At 40.5% G+C, this 12,782-nt stretch overlaps 1 protein-coding gene across 5 annotated transcripts in view; it reads left to right on the forward strand.

The window, feature by feature from the left end:
* The first annotated feature begins 1,257 nt into the window (after positions 1–1,257).
* Positions 1,258–12,782, forward strand: part of LOC309511976 (serine/threonine-protein kinase WNK2) — a 79,381-nt gene continuing 67,856 nt past the window's right edge. The window contains exons 1-2 of one of the 5 annotated variants that reach the window (XM_082187364.1): positions 1,258–1,667; positions 2,682–3,352. In XM_082187364.1, the coding sequence (XP_082043490.1) occupies positions 2,747–3,352 (606 nt within the window). In that variant the 5' untranslated portion in view covers positions 1,258–1,667; positions 2,682–2,746. The remainder of the gene's footprint in view (positions 1,668–2,681; positions 3,353–12,782) is intronic. The other 4 variants (XM_082187361.1, XM_082187360.1, XM_082187363.1 and 1 more) reach the window with 4 other exon arrangements.

The following is a 12,782-nucleotide window of genomic DNA, read 5'->3' on the forward strand; positions in this document are numbered from 1 at the left end:
AAGAACCAATGAGGTTCATTCTCGTGTTACGCATCACGTTTGAGCTTCTGCAAGAACCAATGATGATCATTCTCATGTTACGCAGCACGTTTGAGCTTCTGCAAGAACCAATGAGGTTCATTCTCGTGTTACGCATCACGTTTGAGCTTCTGCAAGAACCAATGAGGTTAATTCTCGTGTTACGCATCACATTTGAGCTCCAGCAAGAACCAATGAGGTTCATTCTCATGTTACGCAGCACGTTTGAGCTTCAGCAAGAACCAATGAGGTTCATTCTCGTGTTACGCATCACGTTTGAGCTTCTGCAAGAACCAATGATGATCATTCTCGTGTTACGCAGCACGTTTGAGCTTCTGCAAGAACCAATGAGGTTCATTCTCATGTTACGCAGCACGTTTGAGCTTCTGCAAGAACCAATGAGGTTCATTCTCGTGTTACGCATCACGTTTGAGCTTCTGCAAGAACCAATGATGATCATTCTCATGTTACGCAGCACGTTTGAGCTTCTGCAAGAACCAATGAGGTTCATTCTCGTGTTACGCATCACGTTTGAGCTTCTGCAAGAACCAATGAGGTTAATTCTCGTGTTACGCATCACATTTGAGCTCCAGCAAGAACCAATGAGGTTCATTCTCATGTTACGCAGCACGTTTGAGCTTCAGCAAGAACCAATGAGGTTCATTCTCGTGTTACGCAGCACGTTTGAGCTTCAGCAAGAACCAATGAGGTTCATTCTCGTGTTACGCATCACATTTGAGCTCCAGCAAGAACCAATGAGGTTCATTCTCATGTTACGCATCACTGTCAATGGTGGGACAGAAATCTCTCAGATTTCATTAAAATATCTTCATTTGTGTAATGAAGGTGAACAAAAGTCTTATGGGTTTGGAACGACATGAGGGTGAGTAATTAATGACAGAATTTTTGGGTGAACAAACCCTTTAAATATGACTTAATGAGGAATCGGTCCCCCAAAAATGTACACTGTCACTATTTATTCACCCTCAATCCATATGACTTTTTTTTGTGGAACAAAATGTTGCACTTGACCAGGATGACCTGGAGCTGTCAGGAAACACCACAATTGCAGTCCACATGACTTGCACGATATATTCCAAGTGATGAACAGAACAGAGTTGACTATTATGCATGAGTCTTAAATGGAAAAGAGCTGCTTGGAAGAAATATATCTCCTTTTGCAGTAACAACGTGCATGAGGGAGAAGAAAAAACGAGAATATTTTTATTCGTGAGTCCACTATTCCTTTAAAAAGCGAGGGCTGCCCTGATGATGATGATGATGATAATGTAACGTGTGAAAGGTGAGGTGCCTGTAATGAGGAGGCAGAGGAATGTTTGGAATGTTCCATTTCATTAGCGCTCGGTCTCAGATGGGCGTGGAGGAGCAGGAGCACTAAAGCAGGGATTCAGCAGTCCTTTTCAAACGGGGAAATTTCCAGGGATGCCGAGGTGAGTGAGACACGAGCGTGTTTAAAGCTCGACTGTTGGTTCCGGACCCTCAACACGACTCTACTGCAAATGCGCAAAGCGCGTTTCACGCGTGATTTATTGCGTGTTGCGGGTGGTCTGCTCGTCATCTCCGCCGATCATCTTTCACCACCAAACCCAGCGCGACACTTTGGATTTCACCATATATCACCAGCACATGTGAGTTCGCATCACTGCTTTATGTTCGTTGCATATGATGGAGGATAATCGAGCTATATGTGTCGCACCTGCAGTAGCTCGCGCTCAGCGTCAACATTTCAAGCGTTCATTCATCAGCAAGACGCTCGCTCGCGCATAGAGACTGCCGGCTAAACCAGGGGTTATGAAGCATTTTACAATGTTGACTTTGCCACAATATTGTGTACTGTCCAAATACACATATTGTTCTGATTAAGTCTTCGTCGATTACATTAGAATTTAGAGGTAGCATAGCATTTGGAGGCCATGCTCTTAAAGTGGCATTTGCTCATGCAGTAAATAATATCATGTTTCACCGCCGCGCGTTTAGAACCATATTCCATCATATTTCTGGTAAAATAGAAATATGTAGCCCACATATTTTTTTTATTATAGTCCATGAAAAATTATTGTATTACTTGGAAACCTTTTGACAATGACTTACCACTTGATTGTTCATGAAATTAAGAAAAACTCGCCTTGTTTGTGCAGTCTGTCACTTCTGATGCAATATGAAAAAAATATGCATATTTAATGAGATGTCACCTAATTTGCCGGCAATCAAAAAATGTGGCAACTTCAGATTAAAACGAAAACTAGCCAATTTACAATCTGTTAATTTGAGCAAATTAGAATTTTCTCTCTATTTTGAGAATAATTCTTTAGAGGGAGAGAGTCTTTTTTTCTTGCCAATTTATGGATTGTTTTGCTTTAAAACAGGGTAGAAAACATGTTAATTCATGTAGGCCTACACGTTTTCAAAAATGTAAATATTATTAGCCTATTAAATGAGCAAGTCCCTGAAAGAAGCACATTTGCACCAGTGTTAAATTAAAAACTGACACCTTTTGCACACGGAGGCAAGTTTGCCAGATTACATGCATACAGAAATTGTGCATATTGTTATTAGACCTATTAAGAGTTGTGGTGTGTCCTAAATCTTAAAAACGATTCTGCCGTGAATGCATTAATGATGAATCTATTATGTTCCCACAGATGTGATATCGCTGATGTTCGGGAACATGCGTCAGTGCTGCACCAGCGTGTGATTGATTTAAACCATGGAGCCCAAACCCGACTGCTGCGCTTCTTCGGTGCCAAACTCCCAGTGTGAGCTCAAGCTGAATATCTATGAGACCATCAGCGAGGGCAATGTGAATAAGCTGGAGAGCTCTGCGCTGGTGCGGGCGGGCAGTGACCCGAGCTCATACCCGTCCTCCAAACACCACAGGTTCATCCGACGGAGCCTGTGGTTTGCGGATCATGACGAGCACCAGGCGGACGACTGCGCACCCGAGTGTGAGGAGCAGAACAAGATACTCAGCATTAACCTGCGCACCATAGTGGACCGGACTCTGGCCGTACGCTCCAGTTTACAAGAAGGGTCGAGCACGGAGAGCCAGAAGGGTCAGAAAGACCTAGACAGCACCAGCACAGATGAGAAGGAGAAAACAGACCCTAAGGCGGACTCCACGGATGCAGGGAAGATGAGCATGAAGGCGGCCAGCGAGGAGAACGAGGAGGAGGCTGGGATGAAGGCTATCGCCACCTCTCCGGGAGGACGCTTCCTCAAGTTTGACATCGAGATCGGGCGCGGGTCCTTCAAGACCGTCTACAAGGGCCTGGACACGGACACCTGGGTGGAGGTGGCCTGGTGTGAGCTTCAGGTGTGTTTCTGTTGTGTTCATTAAAACTGTGGCAGTGCCATTGAGCAGTGATGGGCGCTTTGTGAAGCTTCGAATCCTTTGAAAATAATTTGTTTCGAGTCATTATTTCGTGTCGCATATCGAACGGCCAAAGTCATGAGATTACAGTAATCTAGGCTTCGTTATGTCATAACTGCTTTGAAGAGTTTTGAAATTTCAGTGGTTCCCCACTAGGGGGCGATGATCTCTGTTAACCAGTGTCTGAATGTTTATTTATTTTTGACAAATTTGTAAACATTTTTAATGACACATAAGACATTGAGTGCAAAAAAGCTCTGCACGGGGTGTAAAAATCCGTATCCCGCTGCTCTTTGGATGTAGGGAAAATGCGACTCATAAAAACGTATCAAGCAAAGGCTTTCGACAAATTAAAAGCAAAAACAAACGCTTTTTATGTTTTATACTTTAATTGTTGTGTGCCTTGGCTTGATACGTTTTTATGAGTCGCTTTTGAATAATATAAAGGAAGAGTTTTAGTTGGTATTTATCTGATTAAAGGTGCAGTAAGCAATTTCTGATGCTGTTGATGTTTGAAATCACAAAAACAAACTTCTTGATAGCTCCGCCCCCAAATTCATGAACAGGTTATGCAGCACAGGCCCCTCCCCCTCATGAGTGGACACGCCCCTTACTACTGATTGGCTACAAATGTATAGATTCACTTTCAACAGCGTTTCTCAGATATCGCTCACTGCACCTTTAACCATGCTGTCCATTAAACAAGCCCTACACATTTAATAAAATATCATGTGTTATAGACACTTCATATTAAATGGTATTAGATGATTTGTTGATTGCGTTTAATAGATTACACTTTCAATAAAACAGCGTTGAGCGTTTGAAACGGTGAAACATTTTGCGAAGCTATTGGTTCAGTTGATTGAAAGTTTGATTCAGAGCTTCGTTTTCCCATCACTACTGGAATAGACCATTATAGAGTGGTTTGTAGCTGGTCTCCCAGCATAAGCGAGGTGGTTTTCAGAAGGTTTAGCTGGTTGGTTCTGTTTGGTGTAGTTTTGGCTCTTCTGTAACTACATACACCCAAATAATTGGAAAAGCCTACATGTAAATGTCTCAATTGATCCGAATAACGGTTCGATTGGATTGAAAGGGGGATTTAGACCGGAAATAATCCGATCAATAGGAAAAGCTAAGCATGGATACGCTTGAGTACGGGCATCTTCTCAATCTGATCCAGAAACACCTTATGTGCTGTGATGCTTATGATCCCCAGCCTGTTATAATAAGATCTTTACGTTTACATACACTCAACAAATACATTTTTGCCTCTTGTTAAATTTAATGAATAAAAATAATCTAAAGTAACACGATTGTTTAATATTTTGTCACAACTTAATTTAATTGTGTTCAGTCAACCTAATATATTTAAAACTGAAGTTTACTTAATTAATTTGTGTGAAAACTACATTAATCATTTTTGTTGTCAACTAACTGGGCAGTGGATCTGTAGTTCCCAGCATGCTTTGCAAGGGACTGCATTAGGAGGGTAAATTTAGGGATTAAAGTGTTATTTTATGTTTTTCTGTAAATGGAAAGATGTTGTTGGTTAATGTTAGCGTTTAATATTCACTAATGTTAGAAACTTAGAGGACTTTCTGTAATGTTTTTGAATTGTGTGGTTACCATAATGCAGAAGAGTGTCGACTGTGTTTAGTTTAGGGCTGTGGGCACTCAGTGTATACACTACACATGCAGGTCTGCGAGAGAGGTGTAATGCACAAGTAATATTCAATATTACTCTGTAAAAAGTGGTTTTAATTTAATTGAACACTAGTAGCTTCTATCGTTGGAAATAATTGTAGAGTCGAATTAACTAAAATTATAATGTTGGCGATTTTAGGCAAAAATTAAATGTAGTCGACCTGATAACTTTATCTAGCAGGAATGACTAAATTAATTTAAGTTCATACAACAAGATTACAACAGATCATTTAAAACAAATTAGATTTTGTTGGAAAAATTTAATTAATTTTCGTGGAAAAGTTTTCCTTAATTTAATCAAGTTTGTTCAACAGCTTATTCTACAGTAAACGTGTACGTTTTACTTCTGATGAACGTGCACGTGTTTATAACTGGTCAGTGGATGAGATGTAATGGAAAATGTGAACTGGATGGCAAGTTTTGGGTTGGATTTCTGATTCATCTCGATTGACTGACAGTGCATGTGAACTTACTGACTGTGTGTGTGTTCTGACTGACATTAGTGCATGTGAACTTACTGACTGTGTGTGTGTTCTGACTGACATTAGTGCATGTGAACTTTGACTGTGTGTGTGTGTTCTGACTGACATTAGTGCATGTGAACTTACTGACTGTGTGTGTGTTCTGACTGACATTAGTGCATGTGAACTTTGACTGTGTGTGTGTGTTCTGACTGACATTAGTGCATGTGAACTTTGACTGTGTGTGTGTGTTCTGACTGACATTAGTGCATGTGAACTTTGACTGTGTGTGTGTTCTGACTGACATTAGTGCATGTGAACTTACTGACTGTGTGTGTGTGTTCTGACTGACATTAGTGCATGTGAACTTTGACTGTGTGTGTGTGTTCTGACTGACATTAGTGCATGTGAACTTTGACTGTGTGTGTGTGTTCTGACTGACATTAGTGCATGTGAACTTTGACTGTGTGTGTGTGTTCTGACTGACATTAGTGCATGTGAACTTACTGACTGTGTGTGTGTGTTCTGACTGACATTAGTGCATGTGAACTTTGACTGTGTGTGTGTTCTGACCCGCTTTACTGTTCAAGCTGTTTATCTGTGATTTACACCGTCCGTGTTTCGTTCAGGTTACTACTCTCTGTCTCTCTCTCAGTCTTTAATGGTGGCCATACAGAGAGTTGGTCATTATTGGTGCTCATTCCCAGCACAAATGAAGAAATGACTTTCACTGTAAAAGATTGGTCAGATCGTGAAGCTTTTGAAAGATATTCTAAGATAAGCATTTGATGGAAACTGTAATCTGTGAATGTAGACAACAGCCATCATGAGATCGTCTGCGATCTCTGCAGATATCTGGTGTTCTAGAGATTACAATGTTTAGAAAGTTTTTATATCCTTTCATATCTGTAAGTGCCAGAGTCACGTTACATGTAGTGCGTGTGCTTAAAACCCAAACCCTAACCCTAACCCTAACCCTAACCCTCTAAATGTTTTCACATAGAAATCCTAATTAATCATGTATGAAAATGTTCTGCACGAAGCGACTGAAACCACAACTGCACAAATCCTGGATTCCTGGTGTCCTTGGAAACATGTAATAATGACAAACATTTTGAAACAAATTGCAAGTTGATTAACAAAGTGGCATTTCATGGTGGCTTCTGGTATTTGATAAGTAGAACAATGGCTCTTATATTCCTCACTCAGATCTGAAGGGATGAACATTTAGTGTTTGGAAGTGTTTAGTCTGAACAATGATCTCAGGAGTTGATGACAGAAGGAGCCATTGTTAAAAATAAAGACTCATCACGCATGTTAAAAATGGCACACATAAAGACAATAGTGGCCAGCCTAGGAAACTGACATCTTCACCCTTTATTCAAACATTTATTAATATAAATGTGGTAATTTTGTAGTAATATTGCGTAGTTGTGCTTGGAGTTGATTGTTTAATTTGTGATAATATGTTTTATTTGTGATGATAACACAATGACAAATGTGCAACATAATTTTTGGCCAGACTGTCATACATCGAAATAATGAACATGCAAAAACTAGAGAGAACCAAGGTCATATTAATAACTGATTATGCTGTAGTTAATGCACACTGTTAGCTTTGTTTTTCAATGTAAAAAGTAAAACCTGTAGCTGTTGTTTCCTTTTTTTTTTTGCCAAATAATTTTGTCAGAAAAATACAGTAACCAAGTTTAGTGTTTCGTTCTTCCCTCATATTTAATGTTTTTTATTTTCCTCATATTTTGATGGTTTAATGAACTTGTATGGTCATTAAAAACAGATATCCTCTCCTGACGTCACTTTTGGACTGTATGTTGTGCATCAGGTGATTGTCTGTCAAATAAACATGATCGTCTTCTGTCAAAGGTTGAGTAGACAGAGGCGAATCGCTGTGGTTTAGGAAGGAGATCATGTGTGTGTTTGGATCCAGATCGTCATCTAAATGCATCACAGAAAAGCAAATGTTTAAGGCTTAAAGTCACATGTGCATTATAAAGAAATGCGAGATCTAGTGGAACTGTGGCTCTGTGATGCAGTGATGAGGCAGGGGAACGTCTTTATTGAGGAGCGCTGGAAAGATGTTCTGGTGATTCAGGCTAAATGCTTCTGAAAGCACAGGCCTTGATTTGCAGTTTAAAGGATTAGTTCACTTCAGAATGAACATTTCCTGATAATTTACTCTCCTCCACGTCATCCAAGATGTTCATGTCTTTCTTTCTTCAGTTGAAAAGAAATGAAGGTTTTTGAGGAAAACATTCCAGGATGTTTCTCCATATAGTGACTTCAATGGAGTCCAACGGGTCGAAGGTCCAAATGTGAGTTTCAGTGCAGCTTCAAAGTCTCGACACGATCCAGCCGAGGAATAAGAGTCTTATCTAGACAAACCAGCCGACATTTATAACAAAATAAACATTGATATACTTTTGAACAACTAATGCTGGTCTTGCACTAGCTGTGATGCGACACACGTTACGTAATCCGGTTGAAAGGTCACACGTGATCCGGTTCATAAATGTAGGAAAGGGTGAAAAACTCCTCATTTTCTCCTCCGACTTCAAAATCGTCCGACATCGTTGTTTTGCCATTTATTTCTTTTTTTGTAAATGGCGTTTGACTGAGTCTTTGCACGTTTGCTTTGTAAACACAAAGTCGGTACTTCCGCCTACATCACGCTTGACCTTTCAACATAATCAACAACATGGCGTCTGGTTTGTCTAGATGAGACTCTTATTCCTCGTCTGGATCGTGTCGAGACTTTGAAGCTGCACTGAAACTCACATATGGACCTTCAACCCGTTGGACTCCATTAAAGTCACTATATGGAGAAAAAATATGTGTGTGTGTGTGTGTCAGCGCTCTGTCGATAAGCATCTCCTGCTGGAATGTGGCGTTGCTGATGGTGATCATACACCCACACACTCGAGTCGTGTCAGGGTTTGTCTGCTCATGTGTTTGGGAGGATTTGAGGTAAACGAGCAGAAACACTGCCAAGTGGGTCAGGGCTGTTCCTTCACTTCAGCGGGGCGGTAGAGGGGGAGCTTTAAATCACCCCTTTGTTTCAGATCTGTTGGCATTTCAGTGCATTGAACTTCATTTGAAGGATTCAGATGTTGATGGCTTTGATATGAGATCTTTTGGCTGGTGACAGATTGTTGATGATATTATTGACATGCTGTCCCTCACGGTTTCTGCTTTGAGCTCATTAGTGACCGGACTCAATTACAGCAGCTGGGATTCAGGAAGATGTTGGCATTATTAGATAACCTGGATCCTACTGTTATGAATCCGGTCTGTGTGTCTCAGGATTTGGCTGTGTGTGTGTGTGTGTGTGTGTGTGTGTGTGTGTGTGTGAGAGATTAATTAAAGCTCCTCGTCATAGGTCTTAGTGTTGATTGTGTGTACTCATGTGGGATGCCATAAAGCGTTTTATGGAGTTGATTGTGAAGTCAAATCTGTTAATGTGCATCTGGCGCCCTGCCTGACAGATGAAGAAGCCACATCAGGTGTATTTGTGCCGTGTCAACATCGCCGTGCTCGCGTGGGAAACACACTTTACTGAGCTTTACAAACCTGCTGCCAGCTGAGGACCAGCAGAGAGAGATGGAGAGATATGGACATGAACAAGCAGAACCAAACCGTGAATCACTCGTGGAGTCATTCTTAAGTGTCCTGTTATGCTTTTCCATCTGTGTTTAGTGTGTATTGTTGCTGTTTGAGCATGAAAAAGCTCTGTAAAGCTCCAGTTATTCTCTATATCAGTGTCAGTGTTTCTGAACTCCCTGAAACGCCTCCATTGTAGTCTTGAGTTTCTTCCGGGATCGAAAAAGTCACAATATTCCTAATTTAAAGGTGCAGTCTGTAAGAATGACAGCTAGTGGTGGAAATAGGTACTGCAGTCTAAATTCAAAATATCAGAGATCGTGGTTTCTCCCGCCCCGCCTCCACAGACTCGACGCTCACACGAGTCGCCAGTTTGAGACACGCAACAGGAATGAGCGCATATGGACAATGAAAATTGCCAACATGCAGTATCACAGACCAAAGCAATAACACACACTCCAGCCTGGAAACACACATTTCAGAGTAAAATAACTGGCTGTAGAAGTGCTTTTCAGAGAAACGAGTATGTGAACTTAGCATGTTCCCTCAATATATGCAAACATATTATGGTATCTTTATGCTTTTATAGAGTGAAAAAGTTACATAGGCCTACAGCACCTTTAAATAATTCATACGCAGCTTAAAGGGGCGGGGGCCTGGTTGAGTTGGTCAGTAGTGTGTTAAACTGGCGGTTATGGTAAGGGGGCGGGACATTTCCCGAACACACTCGAAGCTCTCGACCAATCACAACACACGGCTCCAGCCGACCAATCAGAGCACAGTGTGCTTTTCAGAAGGAGGGGCTTCATAGAAACAGGAAGTAAACAGAGCGTTACTGACAGACTGGGAAGAGAGGAGCCGCAACAATGGAGAATATGAGAGAATAATCAACATTCAAGCAGGAAAACCTGTTCTAGTAGAGCCTGAAACAACATCAAGACTCTGTGAAAGGGAAGAATAGGTCAACTTTAAGATGTTGCATTGAACTGAATGTGACAATTCATGCAGTTTTTACTTGTTTTTCATGTTCAGTAGAGTTGCACAATAATTGCTACAGTCTTTGAATTATTTTTTCCAAAAAATCTGATTGAATGAATGATTGATTCACTTGTTTCATCACTGGATGAATGTGTTTTTGAACAAATCTCTTAAATGAACGATTCAATGGCATTGTTTAAGTGCACCTACAAAATTCTTTAAAAAAAACAGTTTTCATGATTTCCTGATGAACTGTTAATTTCCTTGACGATGTGTAGATAAATTGTGTTTAAATAGATTGAAATAAACAGCAATAGGGTTTTTTCTGGTAATTTAACCCTATGTTACTTCCCCATTACGCAATTTTAAAGGCTCCTAATTTTGTTCTTGAGTCTCCTACAATAGGTTTACAAGCATCAAAGGTAAAAAAAGGTCTCTCTAAACCCCGCCTCTCTGAGAGCTGCTCTGCTCTGATTGGTCTGCTGTGATTGGATTATTATATCTGACTCTCAGCTCTTGATCTCAGTGATACGAACAGTAACGATGGCGTGGGTTTTACTGTATCAATCTCAGAAAAGTGGATTTGCTTTGTCAGCAGAAAACAGCGTCTTCTCGACACGAACAACACGAACCAAACTCTTCCAGTCTCAGATACACTACTGTGTTTGAGGGCGGAGCTAAGAGACGCTGATCAGCCAATCAAGACCAGAGGCGGGCATTATGCTAATGAGTTCAGCAGGAAGAGCGACTGAATTACTGACGACTCGTTTCAGTTCAGAATCATTTCTTTCTGTTATGAGACTATTTATTTGTGCTTTGTGAAAGTAAAAGGTCTGAAAATATCAAACTGCTATATTACACACTACATGAAAGGTAATATTTGTAAAAGCATAATAGGGCACTGTAAACTTAGAGTTTTGCTTATACACACCAGACCATGAGGACAACATCTCAAAAATGTGAAAAACATCACTGAAAAATGACAAATGACAGCAGTGCTAGAAAGGGTATGAAACCTTGTGGCTTAAATTGAGGTCAAATTCTAAAATTACTTAAATATTCCCTTAAATAATAACAAATAGATTTTCTTTGCATATTTCTAATTGTATTTATTGAGCAAAAATTTTGCAGGAAGTAGATCCATTTGGCATATGTGGATGCAGACCTCCAAAACATTTTTTTTTTTATAATAGATGTAATTTTCATTTTCATTGATTTGAAATGAAATAAAAAATGTATGAATAAAAATGAAACCTTTGTGTTATTAAGCTAGTATTAATATTAATCTGGTGCCGAAGGGCCGGAGATCAGGATGCTGCGGTTGTGATTCTGCCGGAGACGAGAGGAGGCGTTTCTGTGTCCAAAAATAGCTGGAGCGAGCGAAACACAACGGCTCTCAACACCGGCTAAACATTAACACTGTTAACTCATCATGGCTCAGCGTCGGCCGTCAGGTCTCGAAGACACACAGACCACAGCGAGAACTGCAGTATTTGTGTTTGGCTCTTCAAACTCTCAGCATTTGCAACCCGATTTACTTTCAGAATTTGCTGTTTCTGAGTAACAAGATTGGTCAAGATGTTGATCTTCAGCTTCTTCTCGCATTTTTAAAACAAACACTGATGTGCGAAATGTGAACATTTTCTCTCTTCACACACTGTAAGCTCATGGCACAAAATCCTGAAAACAGACCGATATCTTCAGCTGTTGCTCTGTGTCCTGCTAAACATTGCAGGGCCACTTTTAAAAAGAGTTGGGTGATGATGCTTGACTTTCATTTGGTTTTAAACTGTGCTGTAACCAACAAACAGCCTTATCTTAAAAAGCTCTACGTTTCCCCCCCTCAATATTCCCTTTCAGGTGTTGTGCAATAAAGCTTTTTATGAATGTAAAAGGTCTGTAAAGATTCACAGATAAACTGAGTTTTTGTCTTCTAAAGAAATAAGTGATTCTGAACTGAAAGAAGTCGTCAGTAACTCAGTCCCTCCTCCTGCTGAATCTGTGTTTGTAACTGATACGGTAAAACTCACGCCATCGTTACGGTTCGTATCACTGTGTATCAAGTGAATGAATTCAAAATATTAATATGTATCCAAAGACTTAACAATGGTTCAGACCTAGCTTTCATTTTCCATGAACAATGTAGTCCAAGTGAATTTAAGCATGCGAGTCTGTCTTGTAGCCTATAATACGTACAGAATATTCATAAGATTTATTAAACGTGTGCCTCTCTAAGGCCTCGTTTACACTGTCAGTGAAATGTGACCCAATTCAGATGTTTTGCTCATATGACACAGATCGGATGTGGTCTATGACCGTGTAAAACAGGAAAAAAACGCATGCATTCGGATATATCGAGATCGGTTTCAGGCCTCATTCATATGTGGAAATAAATCAGATATAAATCAGATATGAGCCAATGCGACTGTCATGTAAACAGGCAGATCGGGTTTTCTGAGGCATTAGGCGACGTCCTCCGCGGAATAATGACGAGAGAAACCCCGACACGCGTCTGCAGAGGGACGGATGGACACGTCGTGTCGTCGTAGGAGAGGAATGTGGACACTTGTGACACAACATATCAAAGGTTGGCTTGCTCATCCTAAAGTTTC

The sequence above is a fragment of the Leuciscus leuciscus genome (assembly GCF_965113295.1).
Source record: "Leuciscus leuciscus genome assembly, chromosome: 13".
Taxonomy (NCBI): Eukaryota; Metazoa; Chordata; class Actinopteri; order Cypriniformes; family Leuciscidae; genus Leuciscus; species Leuciscus leuciscus.